Below are 20162 nucleotides of genomic sequence, written 5' to 3'. Positions count from 1 at the left end.
TTCAATGTTGACTCTGATGTATCCATTTCCTTCCCTTCGGATTATTTCTATTTGATTATGGTTGGTTTTTTTTTTAAAGTTAGGTTTTCTTCCCTTGTTTCTCCTTGTATTTCAAGATACTTTACCAACCACACACCTTAATAATATATTATGCTGCTGATCACAAGCAGGGGGTAAAACTATCACTGGCTTGTTTTAATTGATGTAGAGGTGAACAGACGTTTACTCATTCATTTTATTAAAAGTACTTCACACTTTCTCGTCACTCTTACAGAGCATACAGAGGAAAAGATCTGTATGAAACAGTTATTCTGCCATATCGGACCTACCATATCAGATGAAGAAGCCTAATGTGTGTAAAAAATAAACCAACTTGTACACAGCAGGGTTTCTACACTACCCTAGCAATGTGTTTTGCAAAGGAGATGGTCTGTGCCAACATCTTGGAAAAAATGCTACCAAAATATATCCGATGAAGCAAGCTGGTTTGAGATGCATGGTGGAAAACATCTTAGTACTCCCAAAAGCTCAAATCTCAGAATCAAGTTTCCAAACCCCTGTAAAAGCTATTTCAGTCCATCATCATGGGAAGTCATCTGTTTTTTGAGGTAACAAAATATTCACATTGCCCACAGACTTTTGTGCATTTGTGAATGGCTCAGTACCTCAAAGTTTTAAAGTGATTTACGCACATAGTTATATCTTGTTTTTAAAAATTGTCTTTAATATATTACTATTTATTATAGTGAATTTCAGTCCTTCAATTTCAGTTCTGGGACAAGCAGCTGGATGTTAGTTAGCAGCCACGTAAGATTTTCTGTGGATGATTTCTTTTTGAGGATGTTAACTGCAAAAAAAGTACATGATACCTCATTTTCTGTAAGATGAATACAATATTTAATCTATTCACCAAATTCTGCAAGTCCTAAATAATGTTAGAGACTCTAAGAAGTGCCAGGATAGCATATTCAGAAAAATCAATGTGTTCTCTTTACAGAGCTACAGGCAAAGAAGCACGTACACTCGGCGAGAACATGGCCTGGCTCAATCATCTACTTTTCTTCCTCATTTTCAGGTCATTTTATTTGCACAAATGTAAAAAAGAACGATATTTGACATAATGTGCTACTTGGGGCTTCATTTACAGAATGAAGTTTCCTATAGAGTAAATCATTTTAAGATAAGTATCTTAGGTTGGAATGGGAGCAAGGAGGAAGGGTGGCAGTGAAGGGAAGAATGCTTGAAAAGGGTACAAACTTCGTTTCACAAACAAAACTAGAATGCCTTTAACAAAAAGTGACTTTAGAGTGTCGGGGCCATGGAAGGAGTTCCCTGGCAGCACCCCTCTCCCATCCAGTGGGGCAGGATACAGGGCCCAACTCTTCCCACAGGAGGCATTAGCAAGAGAACACCAGAAGCTATGAGACTAGAGAAGAACCACCGGCACAGAAAGTATGAGGCATCTGCACAGACTTCAAAGAGAATGAGGTGAGAGTGCCTGGCAGCTCTCCCATCACACAAACAGCTGGTTTCTCCAAGTTTTAGCTGAAAACAATGTCTCCTATACTGATACAGCAAGGAAGTCTGATTTCACCTCTGGTGGGGATGAGCTCAGGAGATGTACCTCCCTTCATCCTTTTTTTTTTTTTTTTTTTTTTTTTAGTTAAAAAATCATGTCACAAACATTTGGTTTCTGAAGACCATATATGTAGTTGCAAAGTTAACAGCTTTCCTGATACAGAACAGTGGAGGCTGTTCTAGTGGTGCATCAAAACGACATTTCTAGTTCACGCACCAGCACATGAAGTTTTACACTGAACGCTGATGGCTCTTTCTCAGAACCAAAGGCCCATTTTAGCCTCTAAATGAGGACTACTGATCATGGTAAAGAAAAATAAAAGACAATTTCAAAGGCATAAAGTGATTACATTCCTCCAAAGAAGGAACTCTTACATATAACAGAATTGGTTTGTAGTTGCAGTTCTGTGAGCTACCATTTAAACGTAACTACTCTGGCCAAATAAAGCCCACAGAGAAGACATACCGTTCACAACTAGACTCTCAAAAGTCACCTGCTATTACAAGCTTTTAATTGCCAATGGTGCAGTAGGCAGCATGAGAAGCATGGGAGAAGAGACACAGAATGAGTTCCTAATGCAGACTACTCCAGTATTTTTTTGAGAACAGGAAAATGCAGCTCAAAACTATGATCCAGTTCCATCTGTTTGTCACAGTGGATTACAGACTGGATAACAGAATAGTCTCTTGACAGTCTTGAGGAAGGCAGGTCATTTCCTCATGTGCCATTCTCTTAAGACAACTGTCCATCTACAACATAAGACACACAGGATTTGGCTACAAGGCTCTGTATTTACTCGTTTTCTGCTTTTCCATCACACCGCAACATCCCATCATCACAGCTGCTGCTATACCAACAAGAGGAACCAAATCCTGCCAAGACCCTTACCTGTCACACCACGTGCAAAGGCTATGCTTCCCTGTTCCCAATCGCTGACTTGCCCTCGCCCACGTTCCTCCTCTCCCCTTACACCTGGGTATCACTGCCTTGCTTACAGAGTGCACCAAAGACCTCTGGCCTGCAGCAAGGCACACAAAACCACCTCCCAAATTGATGAAAATAAATCAGTGAAGCCACAACACTGACAGCGCATCTGTCCAAAGCCAACTTTGCCAAAGCAGTAGAATATTTAGCAGGGGGATGTTTAACAGGTTTTCTACAGCAATATGTCGTGCTCTCTGTGCAGTGTATGCCCTGCACTCTGAGCAAACCACAACACAACAGTAACATTTAAAAAAACCCCACGATACAGAAGCAGCCCAAAAAGTGGTACTTTGCAGTGACAGACAGCACGTGCCATGGAGCTCCCCAAAATGTCTTTTACACTTGAGCTTGCCAGATCTATTCACTCCACTCTCCTCCAACTCTGTATCCCCCACAGCATCCCTCACCTGGAACCAGTGGAGGGAGAAGGGGGATGACAAAGAAAAACTCAGAAACCTGAAGTTTGTTTGGAATTTATTCCCTTGATCATTTCACACAGTTGAACAAATAATGTCTTGATTTCACAGCAACAGGAAAACCACGTGTTACATAATTCAAAGAGACACACACACCCAAAACAAAAACAGGTTAAAAACAACTGCATAAATCAAAATCTTCAAAGAGGCTATACAATGGAGACATGAAGCCTTTCTGAGCACTAATCATCTCACTTGACCATTATCTGTCACCAAGCTTATTTTATGCACACTCCCTCCTTTTCTCTGAGGGAAACAATCTCAAAATGGTCATTTCTTGGATTCCACTTCTCAGACATTTTAATTCTGCAATTTAAAAAAATCCAACTCCTTCACACAAACTTGATATTATTTTTCTAAAACACGAAAACATTCAATGAAGCTCTTAAAGTGCCCAGAAAAATTCATATCACCCTTCAGAATATACACATACAAACAATAAACAAATATTCCAGTGCCACAAGTCTACAGGTCTGAAAGCTAGAGAAAAAGGTGGATAGGGAGCCCAGTTACTCCCAAGAAAAAGTGTTCTTAGCAGGATCCAGCCACGAGCACAAACTCAGCATATTGCTATTTTGTATATCCTGCCTCGGTCCCCAAAACTTTTTTCAGGATTTTTTCAGTGAAAGTCTATCAGGTCAGCTGCATCTCCACTCTTTACAACAAATAACCTTTCCATCATGCCTTTGCCTTCCCAAATTTTCTGGGCTTCAAATTGCTGGTCCTTTAGCATTCTCCTTTCCTTTACGCCAAAGCCGTGCAAATCCTGATAAGAACACTGACAAGGAACATGATGGACTAGGAACAGTCAAGCACTTTATCCTAACAGGGATTCCTGGCTTGCTATTAAGCTATGATTCACTGGGCACTGAACCTTGGTCCTAATCGGGCAACCCACACACTCTCCTCAGCTTCCAAAAATACAGGGTCTGGTTCTTAAGTTTTTTTTTAAATGTTCCAGCAGAGAGAAATATATCTTGCATCAGATCTCTCTGGAGTTGTATGAAACCCCATAGAAGGGCTCAGTATCATGTGCCGTGTCCTGCAAAACACACCACCATGGCTTCTCCAAACAGAACAGACAACATTCAAGGCACAGTATAAGGGAATTATCATTCCTTCCAATTTGGTGGTGCATCCTGAAATATGGATGTACTTCTTTTTTGCCTTTTTTTTTGGGGGGGGGGGGGGGGGGGGGAGGGTGGAGGGGGTGGAATTGGAATATGGATGTGTTTCTAAACGCACAGTTCAGTGGTTTAAAAGGGAGGCACCACAAACAGAACACGATGTCACAGAATTAGTTTGCTGCTATCTTCTGTGATGTAATGTTATGTTTCAAACAGACCAAATTAAAAAAAGAACAAAACCCAAATGTGAGTAATAATGAAAAGCAGTGACCAAGCGGAGAATTTCATGAAGGTATGTTTGTTTGCACAAGCAAACAGTATTGCTTTGAGCTGAATCATTTCGTCAAGTAAGGCATGTATACAGAAGTGTAAAGAGGCAATGTTTATGAACACGAAGCTTATTTATATACAAAAATATATATAAAATGTATTTGTACTTCGTTAGACACAGAATAATTGCGTGCGAGTGATATTGGATACATTCATAAAGATTCCCTAAAATCGCACTGACAGTTAAGGTCCTTTTGAAAATGTGGCCCAGATAATTTATTTAAAGGGCATGGCATTTAGAGGAAGCAGCCACCCTTTTCTAGCTCTCCAAGTCAGCAAAAGAACTTCCTCATGTAAAGTCCAGCTTTCCTTGGTATATACAACAGATTACTTGTTTAAGAGTCTACTGTGAAGACTGTGTCTACTCTCTGTCTACTCAGAACATTGCTCCCTGAAAACACTTAAGGCACATCCATAGTAGGAATTTTAACTTTTCATATTGCATACCTATATCATATACGCTATATATTTTTGTAATTTTAAAAAGCAGAAGACCTAGTGCCTCTACCTTGTATTGCATTTGTCAGTTTTGCATACTATGGCTTATATTTGGCTTCTTAAATCTTTCACAGGGCAAGTAACTACTGCAAAGATCTCTTGACTTGCCTTTTATTGCTGTACATTTTGAAGTATGAGTTTCCCTAGCAGGTCTTTCCTTTATGAACTCCCTATTGCCGATAGGGACAGGGGATAGGGACACACACCACACACCCCCCCGATAGGGACACATTGCTGTGAGAACACAAGCCTGAAATGGGAAACATCTTACAACAAAAAATCACTGGGTAAAGTCACCCCAAGGAGCATTATCGTAAAGCTGATAGGGGTAAAGACTGTTCCAAGTCCATCTGTCAAGAAAGAGCTGAAAGTTCAGAAATACGTTCTTACAGACCTTTAGAACAAACAGAAAAACAGCATTTGCATTAAAAGAACATTAAAACCATAAAAGTACTGTAAATAATATTTAAAAATTCAAGACACAGCAGTTACAGATTATCAAAGGGACAGACAGCTGAAAAGCAAAGTATTATTTTTTTTCTCTTGGCATTAGCAGCAATTTTGGCACAAAGGCAAATGCAGAAGATAGAGGAAAAAACTGGCAGACAGGGTACAGAGAAAGGTTACAGAATCTACGACAAACATGCCACAGTTCAGCAGGACCAAAAGCACAGTAACAGCTTTCCCCAACTTCCCTTCCCTGGAGAGAATGGCATCCATCACTCAAAAGCTTGTTGCCACTTGCCAAAGTCAAGGGTTGAGCTATATTGCAAGAGTTATTCTGCCCATAACCTCCCCAGGAACATCCCTGGTAACGACCACATAAGATGCCACGCAGGCTCTCTGACAAACCAGGCAAAACCTTCGCAAGAAGGGTGATTCCAGTTGACTGCTGAAAAAACCTCAACTTGCTTATCAGAGATTGTGCCCTGCAACTATCATCGTGACAGTACAAGGGACAGAAAATCCATTAAATGACAGCTAATGCTGCAGCCACCCAGTGTGGGACTGACATCTTTAGCAAAAGTTAATACATGCCAATCAGGTTAGTAACACATCACAAGTGCTTGTTGTGACCAATCTTACGTCAGCTGACCAAACCTTCTGAACATTATTTTGTGGTTGAATATATTTTAAGAATTAACCTGGCTAAAAAAAGAAGAGGACAGATCTGGCGGCATAGAAAAAGAGGCAGTGTGAGTGTAAGGGGAGAATCCATGCAATTTACATCCATTTGGGATTCCATGGCAACTAAAAAGCAGGCCTTGCGCAAGTCACCACAAAGCTCACTGAGCAAGCACTTTGCTAACTCAGGGCTCAATTTAACTCAGAGGTATAAAATTTAAGAACAGCGGGGTTTTTCTCTTGTATATTCTTTAATTAATGTTTCTGCTCTACACCTTCCTCTTGCCTTCTAAGCTATCTTTACATCTCCATCAGACATCAAACCTGTGCATTTTATACTTTATACTTTTTTTTTTTACTTAATCATTTATAGGCAACTTAGACTCCACATCAAGATCTACCTCACTACTGAGGATCGGCTCAGACCTAAAGGTCTGAAATTGCTGCTGCCAGATTTCATTTGGTGGCATTTGACTTAAGGGAGGTCAAACATTTTCAGATGTATGACCTGTATTAGATGAGTCTACCAGATACATGAAGTGCAGCCTTGGAAACAGAGCTCTGCATCTATCTCCATCTCAGCCATGTTTTCACTCAAGGCATTTGTCTACAGTGAAAGCAGAATGTCTATAGTTTCTTAAACGGACAATTTAATAAATTGCAAGAAAGCAGATAGTTCAAAGTCATGAGTTATACTGAGATGTAATCTTATAGACTCTTTTTAATTACACAGGAATAATATCCTATTCTTCCACTGTATTATCAAGCTTGGTAATTCAAAAGGGTTTGTTTTGTTTTTTTCAAGCCATATGTAACTGTAAACACATCACAGGTTTCCTGACCTACCTACCCAGCAAGAACAGGAGCTAAAGGTAGGTACCTACAGGACATGACTGTAACACTACAGAGAACTGACCTGCCTTTAGTGACACTGTGTCTTGCTTTTAAAGTACATTGCATTTAGCCTCCTCCCACTTCTTAACCATTGTTAAGCCAGTAGTTGTAAGAGATACTTAGAAACTACTTCACAATCAAATCACAGACACTAGTGGTATTTTTCTAGCAGAAAGGGGGAGAATGGCAGAGGCACTGCTCACTCTTCCACCATTAAATGTACTTCTGTCATGCACACATAAGAATGCACCACAATACACTGCCTTAAAGATTACCTAGCTTGACCCAGCTAAGCTGAGCATGTTCGAATAAAGCTTTAAGAGGTCCAAAAGCTCTAAAAATGATGCTACAGTTATACACTGCTTTAGAAAACCAGAAAGCAAACAGAAGGAGCCCTAGATTTCAAGTTTTGCCATTTGATAAAATGGTGTCCTGTTTTACTCCTCTGGAAATACCACAGTTCTGCTACAGGACTGTGCCACCACTACATAAGAAGAGATGGAAACACCTCATTTATAGTTGATTTATAGAAGTTTCTAGCAAACCATGGCCTATTGCTTGCTCTACTTAGTGTTCTCTTAGATGCTATTTACTGAATGCTTATTTATAAGAATGAGTAAATTTGATCAGTTGAAAGGACTACATCAGAGGAAGGAGACCTTCTGCCAGCAATTGCTTTGATAAACTAATTGATATATATAGCTAAACTCTATTCTTCCACTTCTCATCACCAATAGTTTCACTCCATAAACCACCTTATTCTCACATCAGATGCCCTATGCTCCAAGAAATACTTTTTCCATCCATATTAAGGAATATGTTCCAGCTTTTAAAAAAAAAAATTAAAAAAAAAATCTCTTCACTTTTAGAGAAAGCAATTTTAAGTCTATTCAGTTGCAGAAAAAATGCTGTCATTTTTCCATCTGTCCACAGCATTTTGCAAAGGTCATTCTTTCATACCTTTTGCCTTTCCTCCATTTTGTCATATGGAAATTCCACAAACAACAGAGGAAACTGTGCAAGTAACCACACTTCGAGAATCAACTGCACACACTAAGAATAAATTTCTGTTGGACTGCATTCAGTTACATCTTAGAAAAACTTGTAAGAATAATACATAAAGTCAAACAAAAGCATGAAAAAAGGGTTAAAAACTGGCTGGATGGCCGTGCCCAGAGAGTTGTGATTAATGGGGTGAAATCCTCTTGGCGGCCGGTCACCAGTGGTGTCCCTCAGGGCTCAGTTTTGGGGCCAGTTTTGTTTAATTTCTTTATCAATGATCTGGATGAGGGCATTGAGTGCACCCTCAGTAAGTTTGCAGATGACACCAAACTAGGTGGGAGAGTTGATCTGCTTGAGGGTAGGAAGGCTCTACAGAGGGACCTGGAGAGGCTGGATCGATGGGCCAAGGCCAATTGTATGAGGTTTAATAAGGCCAAGCGCCTGGTCCTACATACATTTCGGTCACAACAATCCCAAGCAACGCTACAGGCTTGGGGAAGAGTGGCTGGAAAGCTGCCCAGCAGAAAAGGACCTGGGGGTGCTGGTGGCCGGCCAGCTGAATATGAGCCAGCAGTGTGCCCAGGCGGCCAAGAAGGCCAACAGCATTCTGGCTTACATCAGGAATAGCGTGGCCAGCAGGAGCAGGGAAGTGATCGTGCCTCTGTACTCGGCACTGGTGAGGCCTCACATCGAGTGCTGTGTTCAGTTCTGGGCCCCTCGGTACAAGAGGGACATGGAAGTGCTGGAGCGTGTCCAGAGGAGAGCTACCAGGCTGGTGAGGGGTCTGGAGACCAGGTCATATGAGGAGAGGCTGAGGGAGCTGGGCATGTCTAGTTTGGAGGAGGAGGCTGAGGGGAGACCTCATTGCCCTCTACAACTACCTGAAAGGAGGTTGTAGGGAGGTGGGTGTTGGTCTCTTCTCCCAGGTGAATAATGACAGGACCAGAGGAAATGGTCTGAAGCTGCGGCAGGGGAGGTTTAGATTAGATATTAGGAAGAATTACTTTACTGAAAGAGTGGTCAGGCACTGGAACAGCCTGCCCAGGGAGATGGTTGAGTCACCATCCCTAGAGGTATTTAAGAAACGTGTAGATTTGGCACTTCAGGGCATGCTCTAGTGACAGAGATTGTAGGGGGTTTTTTTGTGTGTGTATGGTTGGACTGGATGATCTCAAAGGTCCCTTCCAACCATGAAGATTCTATGATTTTTTTTGCCTATATGTTGTTAAGGTCTTTTCTCAGCTAGCACTGTGAAAATATTCTTTTCTTGAGAGTGTTGCTCTAAGTATGTTCTCTCTCTAAAAGCAGCTGATTTAGTTTATCCATAGTGTTCTGGAACAGATACTAGGAATCAAATCTCTTCCTTTTTCTGATGTCACTAAATGAGCACTTCAGGGCTGGGCAAACGAGCATTTGTAGCACAGACACTTCTCCCGTGTTAGAAGGAATTAGAATTTCAAGTTAAAAGGCAAAACTACTTCACAGCAAGACATACACATTCACCACCCCACTCCCAAAGCCATGGCTAGGAGCAGCACAGATTCTGGCAGTGAGGGAAGAGCACCATGACCCGCCAGCACCATGAAATTCAAGGGGTTTAAGGAATCCGATCCCATTAACTGTCAGAGACACCCAGAATTCCACAAGAGAGACAATCCAGAGATAATGGGATCTTTCCCATTCAAGTACCAGATTAATGAAGAGAAGCTTGGGAGAACAAGAAACCACACCCAGAATTCAGGCAAACACAGAAATCCAGTTTGAGAGTTATTCCAGTGCATCAATAGAACTTTTAACTTCACTAACGCTGAGCCGCATACATTACAGACCAGGGCTCTTTAACCAGGCCCACTCAGAGGAGACCCTCAACTGAACATCTGTGTTTTCCTGCAATTCTTTTGGATAACGTCCTTGAAAGGACCGAGAACATCTAGGCCCCAAAGCCACAGTGCAAAATAATATATTGAGACTTTCACATAACACACGAAATTCACACAGCACCCCAAAAATCACACAAATTATACAGCTTATAAAGTTGGGTCACAGTAGTTCTTACTGGTCAGCAGGCTGCCCACAGAACTCCCCTAGGATCTGCATGAGAACTTCTGACTGGACATAGAGAAAGGGAACCCCAAAAGCCATCAGCTGACACATGAAAAAGGAGTCCAAAGGGTTCTGGGCTACGTGGTGCCCAATCGAGGAAACTGTGCTTTGCAGGCGCTGGCTTGCCACCCTAACTCTGTCAAAGAGGCCAAGAGAGTACTGCACCACCCTGCTAAAGAAGGAAGCGGAGCTACCTGGGGCCCTCTCTGCTGAGGCGGAGATGGTATTTGCCCGTCCACTTCCATCACTTGCCATGGCGTCCTGCAGAGGTCCTTTGGTGTCCTGCAAGAACGTGGGGGAAATTAAATTCATATTAAAATTGAAATGACTCAGCAATACTCTTTTTTTTTTTTCCATGTGAGGCTATAAGTACTGAACACGTTGAACTCAGAAGCCATCCCTCTTGCAATTAAGATACACCTTAATCATCACGTAAGGCAAGGCCTGAACCAAGTATGTTCCTGCTCAATTTATGGCTTTATTAAAGCTCTGAAAAACAAGCTGGATATCCAAGAAAGTCAAGTCTGCTCATCTGGGAAATAAAACTAGTACCATTTTTAGTCTTTATTTTTGGCAGGAAGTATGGCACAAATATTGGGATGGATCCCTTAGCCTTCCAAAAAAAAAAAAAAAAAAAAAAAAAAAAAAAAAGAAGTACAGCTTTAGCATATATTGAGAAACAGGCAGAAAAGGCAGAAAGACAAGAACCACCACTACCACAAAGGAAAATATAATTTAAGGGGGAAGGGCAGTTCGTAGCATGCAAGCATAATAACAGAATGTGTTTAGAGACTACCATATAGTTTACTCAAACAGTTTGCAAAAATACTGTGGAGGAGACAAATTAAATGCCTTAGATAGTAATGACAAAAGCTTGGAGACTTTTCTGTATTACACAGTGTGTCTTGATCCTATATTTAAAGCATAAATGCTTCCATTACAATAGTATAGGAAAAGGGATATCCTTTCTTTCCATGCAGGCTTCCATTAACACACAGAAAACCTTCAGAAATGAAGACAGGTCTTCTTCATAGCACCTATGCAAGGGGGGTAGAACTTCATGTTTCAAAGGAAATGCAAATAATTGTTTCATCTTAAGAAAAAATATGGAGAAACAAAGCAAAACCAAAACTGGTAATATAATTCATTTGTTCTCTGCATGGACTGCATAAATATTTCAGCTGACCAGAAAACAAATCAAAATCCTGTTCTGAATGGGACGGTACATTATTTTATAAAGGAACCATGAAAAGAAAAGTGGCAATTAAAGGAACCGCTATTAAATAAAATTTATAGAGCTGCAAGATCTCACAACATAAGAAAGCAACTCAGTGCACTCCGATTTTTTCTACTTTCTGGAAAAAAAAACCCAGCATATTTACTTTTTCAATGTTCGGAACCAAAACCTATTAACATGACATCTTAAATGAAAATAATGAGTTACCTTTTCTGACAGAGGACCCACTGCTGGCCTCTTCCTTTGAGCATAACCAGAGAGTCGGTAACAGTAGTGAGGCTTACAGTAGAATTTACCTGCAGATAAAACGCAAATGATGGTCAGCAATGAGAACACAGCAGTTTAGCACAATATAACTGTCCATCTCACTGCAACTTATTTTCTGCTGCCATTCCCGTTGCTCCACCTAGTTTATTCACTATACATGGAAGCAAACGCTATCTGAAGTTTTTTAACTCCAGCCCTCCTCTCTCCCCCTCCTAACTAGCCTCCTTTCCATTGGGTGCCTGACAGCCATTTAGTTTAAAATCCTATCAAACACCAAAGCAAAGCTGTGAGGCTTGTGTGGTATCACATGCTAACAATGCGGCAGTGTGTGAGGAACAAAGAAATCATCACATGAAAAGCTGGCAGAAGCACTTTTGGAAAAAGCAAGAATGAATACAACCAGCAGAGGAAAGTGGGAGAGGACAGCGTTAACTCCCAAAGAACCATCTCTAAAATGCACAGTGGCTACTTGTGAAAAGGACAATCAACTACTGATTATTTTCACAATTAAGACCTTTTGTGATACCACTGGTTTAGTAACACCCCAGAAGTCTACATGGATTTTCACCAGTATCTAAACACTGTCAGGAAGCCAAAGCAGCACTAGTAATACCACAATACAAATAATAGCAGCAAATGGATGGCACATAATTATCTTTCAATGTACAGCTGTCAGTATATCCTGCTTGGTTTACACAGCCCATAGCATCCCCTACTGCTATCCTATGCCTACAACTTTGCTAATGCATTTCAAACCTATATTCTGACCTTTGCCCCTTCCTCTAGTTTTTCTGGGCTGGTATTTGCACAATGCTTTGTTTATGATGGAAAAGTGACAAACCCTATCTTTTCAGAAGTCTCTGCTTAAATAAACATTTCTTAATATTTGCTCTTTCCAAAAATTGCTCTTTCAAATTATTTGAGAAGAGCAACAACAGAAAAGCTCTTAGAAAAAAATTCTCAGACTTTGAAGCCTAAAACCAGACACTGACTGCAGAATGTTGCAGAATGCTCATCATTCCAAACAGCTAGATGAATGGCAATGATGCATTCATAGCTTTGTTATTTTTTCTCTCAAATGAAACCCAGAATAAAATATAAGCTAAAATTTCACAATTATTAGATTAGATGTTTTACCGCATATTTCTGTTTGGCCCTATCTGCTTCATATACATACACAACTGTTATGCATGTAATAACATTTCAGAATCAATGCTGTAAGTGTCCTGAAACTCCAAGCTTTGTGTTTGTTTTATTGAGAACTATCTGCCCATAAATACATACATAAGCTTGCTGGCAGAGGGAATCACTAAATCTGGTGGCAAAAACTGTTTCAGCTCATATAGCTGAGAGAAGAGCTCAGTCTGTTATTACTAATCATATAATCAGATATTCAGTTATTTGTGAACACCCAAAATAACAGCAGTGCTCAAAAAAATGCTTTTTCCCTGATTTTGATTACGGAGGAAGCTTTTACTTTTAGATGTTGATTTCAAAATTATTATTGGCCCCTTTAAACTCGCATGCCAAGTCTGCTGACCTTCAGGCCAAGTAATAATGGGTTTTCTGTTCCTTACTGGGAGATGTGTTTGATGATTCTAAGTTTCCTCAACTCTTCGTGACTGAGCAAGTCCATTTCTTAAAGTCATTCTATAATGCATCATCAATACATAATTTTGGGGTTTTGCCCCTTAAGCCTGGATGGTGTTTCCATGGTGGTTAGTCTACTGAGTATATGCAAAAACCTTCTTCCTAGCTACATGCAGTAGATACCTCTAAATTTTATAACATTTTAATCTGCAGTAGAATATTGTGCAGTTTCATCCTGTGGCATATCAGTTTATAATTTTTACTTCGTCTTTGACTCAATGAGTAGGGAAAACTATTGGTACTAACACTTTTTTCCTGTTATTTTAGTTTCTACATCATCATTTTGCACATATTTTCCTATTGAGAGAGGAGTAAAGATAATAGAAAATAAAGTCACACCTGCTGATATAAATAAAGGTTTATCTGAGATACTTTCTCTTTTTTTTCTTCAGAAATTGTGAAATTTCTGCCAATCATTGCTCAAGCAAAGAATGCAATACATTGCTACTCTTAGGAGGAGATTACTATTAACAAGTGATGTCTGATTTCAAATTATTAGCTTCAATATGCACACTTTGTTGATAAATTTTGAGTTTCACCTGCTGCCATATTGTCTGGTTTCTCAGATTTGTCAGGTATTTCTGAAGCTTCCCTAAATTCTTAGCATTCTTAGATTCTGTTAACTGAGTCATCAGCAAGTTTTGTAATCATATTCCTTCCTCCTCAGTCTGTCCGATACAGAAGACAAGGATCACTACTGAATCTTCATTAACTACTACAACAACAATTTCTCTCTGTATATAACACTGACTTACCTCTACTCAACTTTGATGCTCAATTTTTGCTATATAATGAGAACTTAGTCTGTAATGAGCTATTATCACAGCCCCTGATTATAAAGTTCCTATTTTAGTACATCTAAAATAAACATATGGAGTTGGACAGTCATGATGTCTTCAAGCAGCAAAAGCTGACTGCATTTGTCCTCAATGCGTTATTCTCTCTTAATTTCTCTTATTGTGTTATTCTGTTAATTAATGTAGTTCTCTCTATTCTTAGTGTTAAATAACTAAGGAGTTTCCTCATGGTCTAGCCTTCAAAGTCAGCCTCTAAAGCCTCTTAAAGCCCCCAACTACTATTTGTTTCTTTGCATTCTAGCAGCTGTTATTATGTTATATTAATTCCTAACAGCTCAGTTATTCTGCTGTCGGCATGACCAGTCCACAGGAAATCCACATAGTTTCAACAATTTCAGAGATGGTGTCTTTGGAACAGAAGTTACTCTCTTCCCTAGCTTCACCAAATAATTTTTAAGCAAAGAAAGCAGTGAAATCACTAGATTGACTTCCAGTACAGTTAAGAGAATTCAGACAAAAAGGCAATTTCTCTTACCATCTTCAATATCATAGGCATAAGATGACAAGCGCAGAGTTGTCGCACAGTATTCACACTTGAAGCAACTGCGGTGGAAGAACTTGCCTTCAGCACTCAGTCTTTCCATCACATAGACTCGCTTGCGGCAGAAGTAACAGACATCACTGCCTCCCAGGTTTTGGGGGAACTCCTTTTTGAGTGAGCCCTAGACAGAAATAGGCATGGCAAAATTTGTGTGTGTCCAGCCTCACCAAGACTGTATGGTCATATTATCTCTTCATTTATGTGGATACAGGAGCATCTGGATGCTGTAGTTTTTCCCACATGGATGGTACAGTTCTTGGACACATTTGACAGGTTTAACCAGGGCATCAGAAACTAACCTTATTGTCCAGGGAAGGTGGTCCTAGGATGTCATGCCTACATATGTCAGGAATAAGCTAAACTCTCGATGGAAGAGCAGACACCAGTACTATTAATGATGACCTTGAAATAAATGACTGAAGGAGGCATACGATGGAAAGCCAAAACCATTAGAAACCCTCAAACAGCAGTTCTTAGACCTACATTATTAAAATCAGCAGCACCTCCAGAAAATAATAATGCAGAAGTAGCCCCAGTGGATCAAACACATCTTCATAAATACGACAAGCAGTTTCTCAAATATATATGCAGAACTCTTGGACACTGAGGTTCGATTAAAACATTTTGCAAGGAAAATGAGGACAAGAGTGAGGGTGGATAGAGAAAGGGAAGTGAAGTCTTTCACAAAGCTACAACAGATTCCATCAGTGGTAGAAACAACTGCACACTCACAATACTTCAGATCTACAGTACATCTAATCACAAACACGCATCATCTTCTGTACATCGTCTTACCAGTTCCTTCTTGTCTAGAAGGGTTTTGGGTTGCTCTTTCCTTTGAAGCTGATTGGCTATCTGCTCAGCCAATGAGCTCACTCCGCCTGTGTACATCTTTATATACTTCTACCAGATGGATGGAATAAAACAATAGGGCAGTGAGAAAAGGGAAAAAAAATCAAATTAAAAAAATGACTAAAATTATAATAGGTTAGGTGGTGAAAAGGTGCAGAGAGGTCAAATCATGCCAAGACAGTGGACAATATGAAGTGACAAGTAATAATAGCAAAGCTAGTGTCATCAGAAGTCACCACTACAGTCCAGGGTCAACTGTAACAATGGAAAAGGCTCCTTGCATTTTGCATTGTCTAAGTGCTCTAGAAATACTATGATGATGAAGAAAGCAGATCTTACTCTTGCTTGTGGGGTATTTTGCACCTGGAAACCTAAGCATAGACACTTCTCAAAGACGAGGCCAAATACAGGTTAAGATTTTAGGTTGCAGGTAAAATTGGCATCAGAAACAAAGATATTTTAGAAGACATGTTACATAGTCTAATGCAACATGTTGATCACAACAGCATGTTTATATGCTTAGCAACTGGAAAGAATTCATTTACAGAGCATTCAGAGCAGGGAGAAATCCTTAACTGAGGAACTCGTAGTGATTCAAAAAATGTGAATTCTTCCAATGCTATATTTGAAGATTATATCAAAAAAGATGTGAGAGCCTCATCCAATGCACTAAAGCCATACCTGCATACATCTGGAACATATACTTGCTCAACTGTGATCACGGCTTTATGACTAGGCTTTTCTCCATCATGGGTATTAACTGACTCCATAACTTTGGATATCTAAAACCCCTTCAATATTCCAGTAAATCTAGGCAGGTTGGCTGTTACTTTAGATGGTACAAAATGGGTGTTTGCCAGCCAAGTTCAGTCACTGCAGCAGCAGAGGAAGTGTTTTTCACAGGAAATAATTACAACCGTTGGCAATAATTACATGGTTAAGAAAATTATGTGGTTACATCCCTGTTAGCAAAATCACACTGCAAACGCCATGTATTTGACTCAGAGCAGCAAAGAGCACGCCAAGCAATTTTCCTTTTCCAGACTAAGAAGCATTATGAATTTTTCTAGCTGGAGTCTCCTCAGGAAATGAAGGATCATAAGAGAGACGCTCCAGCTTCTGGCAAGCGTAAAATACCAAAGATACGAGTATTCTGAAGGACAGGACTAAGGTCGTATCTCAAAACCCCTTTAGTCATATAGCAGAACTTGTTTGAAGCACACTAGTTATTCCCCATAACTAATAAACCAGCATAAATTGCACACATGTGGTTATTAGCCTTTTAGGAATGTGTAAGACCTTCACATGTTCAGACATGAGAACAGCAGGAAGCACCACAAAAACTGAAATTCACCACAGAACGGGTGGTACTTTGGGGAAAAAGATTTTGAAAATGGAGTGCTCAGCCATCAGAGATTACCACTGCCGTCACTGAAGTCCCAATTCCTTAAGCTCTGTGCCACTGCAGTAATGAGGGTTTATTTCTACCCAGAAAGAACTTCTACTTGTCTACTGATTCCACCCCAAAATGTAGAGCACTCACAGTATTTATATATGCAAGAAACAACACATCATTTTTCTTTCAAAATTTTCCAGGTTCCATATTCTTCCTCAGCTAATGTGTGCACACACATACGTGCAGAGTTGCCTTTCAATGTCATACATCATATCTTGTCAAATATTACATTCAAAGTGGTGCCCACTGGAAAAACTTTCTTCCTTTCATTCAACATTGATCTTTAACTGACAACCATAATCACCTGGCCAGGAGTTTTCAATTTTCCTCTAAAAGACCAGAAACTTTTGAGGCTTTTTAAATTTTCTTAAAAGGCAGTTCAACCTTTTCCACAGGAAAATTTTTCTTTTAGCTGAACCAGGTTTCCACTGAACAAGTTTGCTTTGAAACCTTCATCCAACCTTAATTGCAGATGCTTCAGGATCTTTAAATTTCTATCAGCACATATGAAGTTCCATGCTTAAAAAGTGATTATGCTAATCTTAACTCACGTTACCTTGGACTATTTGCTGCGGGAAAATTAGTTGATGAATTTTTGATTTGGGGTTCTGCGTTTCCGATTTGTTTTGCTTTTTTCCTATACATCACACCTGGCCTAACACTGGGTCTTAAATGAAGCATTTTATCTTTCCTCCTATGGGCAAAAGCCTTAAAGATATACAACGTTCTGCAACATTTTCAAGAGTGGGCATAGAACCCACTCCAGATTAGGTTAAACCAAGTTCCTGGTGTTTATGTATGACAACTGTTAATTAGTTCAAGTTCTCAGTGATTTTTCAGAAAGCCGAAGTACTTTTTATTTCACACTGTCCATTAAGCACGTATGCACAAACGCGTTCTATAGTTTGGCCCAAGATCTCAACAAAAGAAGCAAGCAAAACAAGAAATCTTTACTGCAAAGCCAGGACTATCAGTGCTCAAAAAGACTCGTTTGAGAGTGAGATGTACCACAAGCTTTTCATTTACGTCAAACGTTAAACATTTTTAGTTTCAAACTGCTTTATAGCTTTATGACAATAACCAAGCTATGCCACAGGCTGCTTCTGGCTTCTCATTTGTGCATGAATATGCACAGACATTGCCATTCTGCAGGTGAAGCATTGCAAGCCTAGCCATCTCTTGTGGTGTGTCCCTGGCTGGTGGGACCAGGGTGCAGCAAGCGAACACAGCTGAGTGCACCTTGCAATGCTCAGGCTAATGCTACCTGTCGAAGAGAGTCAGATGAAGGTGAAGAAGGGCGATTAGAAGAACGGAGGCTAAGGGAGAGCTCCCACTGGTCAACAAAGAATCGGCGAGACGGTTCAGTCTCAGGCTAAAAAATAAAATAAAAATCAAAGCAATCATACATGGCTACAGAGGGAAGAGAGGAGAAAATGAAAAAACTCAGGTCCTTCTGCCCACCATCAAAAAAATTGTCCTAAAGACTCTTGTAGGATAACGTGGAGGAAAATATCCAGTGTATCTTCACTTTCTCCCTAGTGAGGCTTAATTTGTTTTTTATTAGGTTTTAAGTTATTTAGGACCATTTGGAAGCAGTTACGTACTTCCACAGATGTCCAGCCTCCTGTAACCCAACCTACTAAGCCACTGGCAAAGATCCCAAATCAATTTGCTCAGCTCTTCCACCTGTATCTCCCATTGTTCTGTATTACTGGCCCAAGGCACGAAGACTGTACTTCAGGCCATGTGAAACCTCTTCTATATTTTAACTATATAAACCAAAAAGCCTGCTCTCCTTAGGGATGGAAGAGAAGGAAATTAACTTGTAAGCATTGCCAGTAATTAGCAGCAAATTTCCAACCTAAACTTTACTGTAAGCAGATTGGAAACATCACACTACAAAGAATGAAACAATATAAAACAATCTGCTACTCTTGCTTATCAAATGTCAAGCAATAAATCCCAAACTGAGGATCTGCATCCTTCTGAAACTAGCTCCTCACAGGAGAACCTGAGATTTGGTCTTCCAACATACCCCTCATTATCTCCATGGCTCGTTATAGCTATCTCCCAAGAAACACTTAACATAAACAGGAAAAAAAACAATAGCTGGAAGTATCAGACAAATAGTGCTGGTAGAAACTGTGCATTCCTAGAAAATGTAATCTGGAAAGAGAAATTATGCATATTTCCAAAATTTGACCCTTTTTCAAGAAAGTTCTGTTTTCTATTATAAAAAGGAAAAATAAGAGTCACATAGCTGCATGACCCACAAAAATAGCTATTTCTAGCCACTTAGAATAGCCTAGTCTCAAGATTAAATCTACTGGACAAAATGCAAAACAGCTTGGCCTTCACAATTTCCCCAATTTAATGAAATATAACTATTTTATACACAGATTTTCTGTACTTAAGATCATCAACATTTAATCAAATTTCTTTTCTGAAAATATGCTTCTTTGCTAAGCTTTCTTTCTCTTACTGCTCTACTTTTCTTTTCTTCCCTTAAATCCCACATCATAATCTACCATTGCCTGCAGTGTTCCTCTTTTTCCTCTCTGCCCTACCCACTTTATCCTACCTCTACTTTGTGTTCTCCATCTCCCTTATATTTTCTCTGCTCCTTAATTCTGCACTATGCGTAAATTAGTTTCAAAAATAATTTCTGTCTTTGCATTGTAATGCTCTTAATCTCTTCCACCCTCAAAAGGAGCTTAAAAGTACTAGACCGCAACATAAAAGGTAGGAACAAGATGTTTTGGTCTAGATGTTCATTTCTGTATCATTATTCCAACTGAATAAGGAAACGCACGTGAGCACGCTGTCCTTGGATTATGCCTAACATCTTCAGTTGTGTTACCCATAAACAAATGGATGTTAATATGTTGAAATTAGTCTTCTTACCCAGTCTTCTGTGTGCCCAAATTCTACCCCAAATCCAGCCAAAGGTTCACTCTTCTTTCCTCGAGAACAGTTTCACTGACTTTAATTATCAGCAAAGACAGCATCCCCAAAAGAACAGCAACTGAAAGTAACCTAAATGTTATAAATTTCCTTTTGACATGGCTTGGAAAAGTTATGCCCACCAGCAAAAGTTCTGGGATTGTTTATACTCCAGCCCAAGAAGAGAACTTGATTTTGGATGGTGAACTCAAAACAATAAGTTATGAAAAAATCACTTATG

The 20162-nt window shown here is 39.8% G+C and overlaps 1 protein-coding gene across 12 annotated transcripts in view; it reads right to left on the bottom strand.

The window, feature by feature from the left end:
* Window positions 1-20162, bottom strand: part of MICAL3 (microtubule associated monooxygenase, calponin and LIM domain containing 3) — a 166621-nt gene that overhangs the window by 60419 nt on the left and 86040 nt on the right. For 9 of the 12 annotated variants that reach the window (XM_063359212.1, XM_063359149.1, XM_063359125.1 and 6 more), the window contains 5 exons: window positions 18243-18350; window positions 15466-15573; window positions 14605-14791; window positions 11563-11651; window positions 10313-10400 (listed from right to left, as the gene is read on the bottom strand). In XM_063359212.1, the coding sequence (XP_063215282.1) occupies window positions 10313-10400; window positions 11563-11651; window positions 14605-14791; window positions 15466-15573; window positions 18243-18350 (580 nt within the window). The remainder of the gene's footprint in view (window positions 1-10312; window positions 10401-11562; window positions 11652-14604; window positions 14792-15465; window positions 15574-18242; window positions 18351-20162) is intronic. The other 3 variants (XM_063359221.1, XM_063359193.1, XM_063359202.1) reach the window with 1 other exon arrangement.

This window comes from Chroicocephalus ridibundus, chromosome 1, assembly GCF_963924245.1.
Source record: "Chroicocephalus ridibundus chromosome 1, bChrRid1.1, whole genome shotgun sequence".
Classification (NCBI taxonomy): domain Eukaryota; kingdom Metazoa; phylum Chordata; class Aves; order Charadriiformes; family Laridae; genus Chroicocephalus; species Chroicocephalus ridibundus.
Note: the sequence above shows the minus strand (reverse complement) of the source record. Positions and strands in the feature narration are given on the sequence as shown.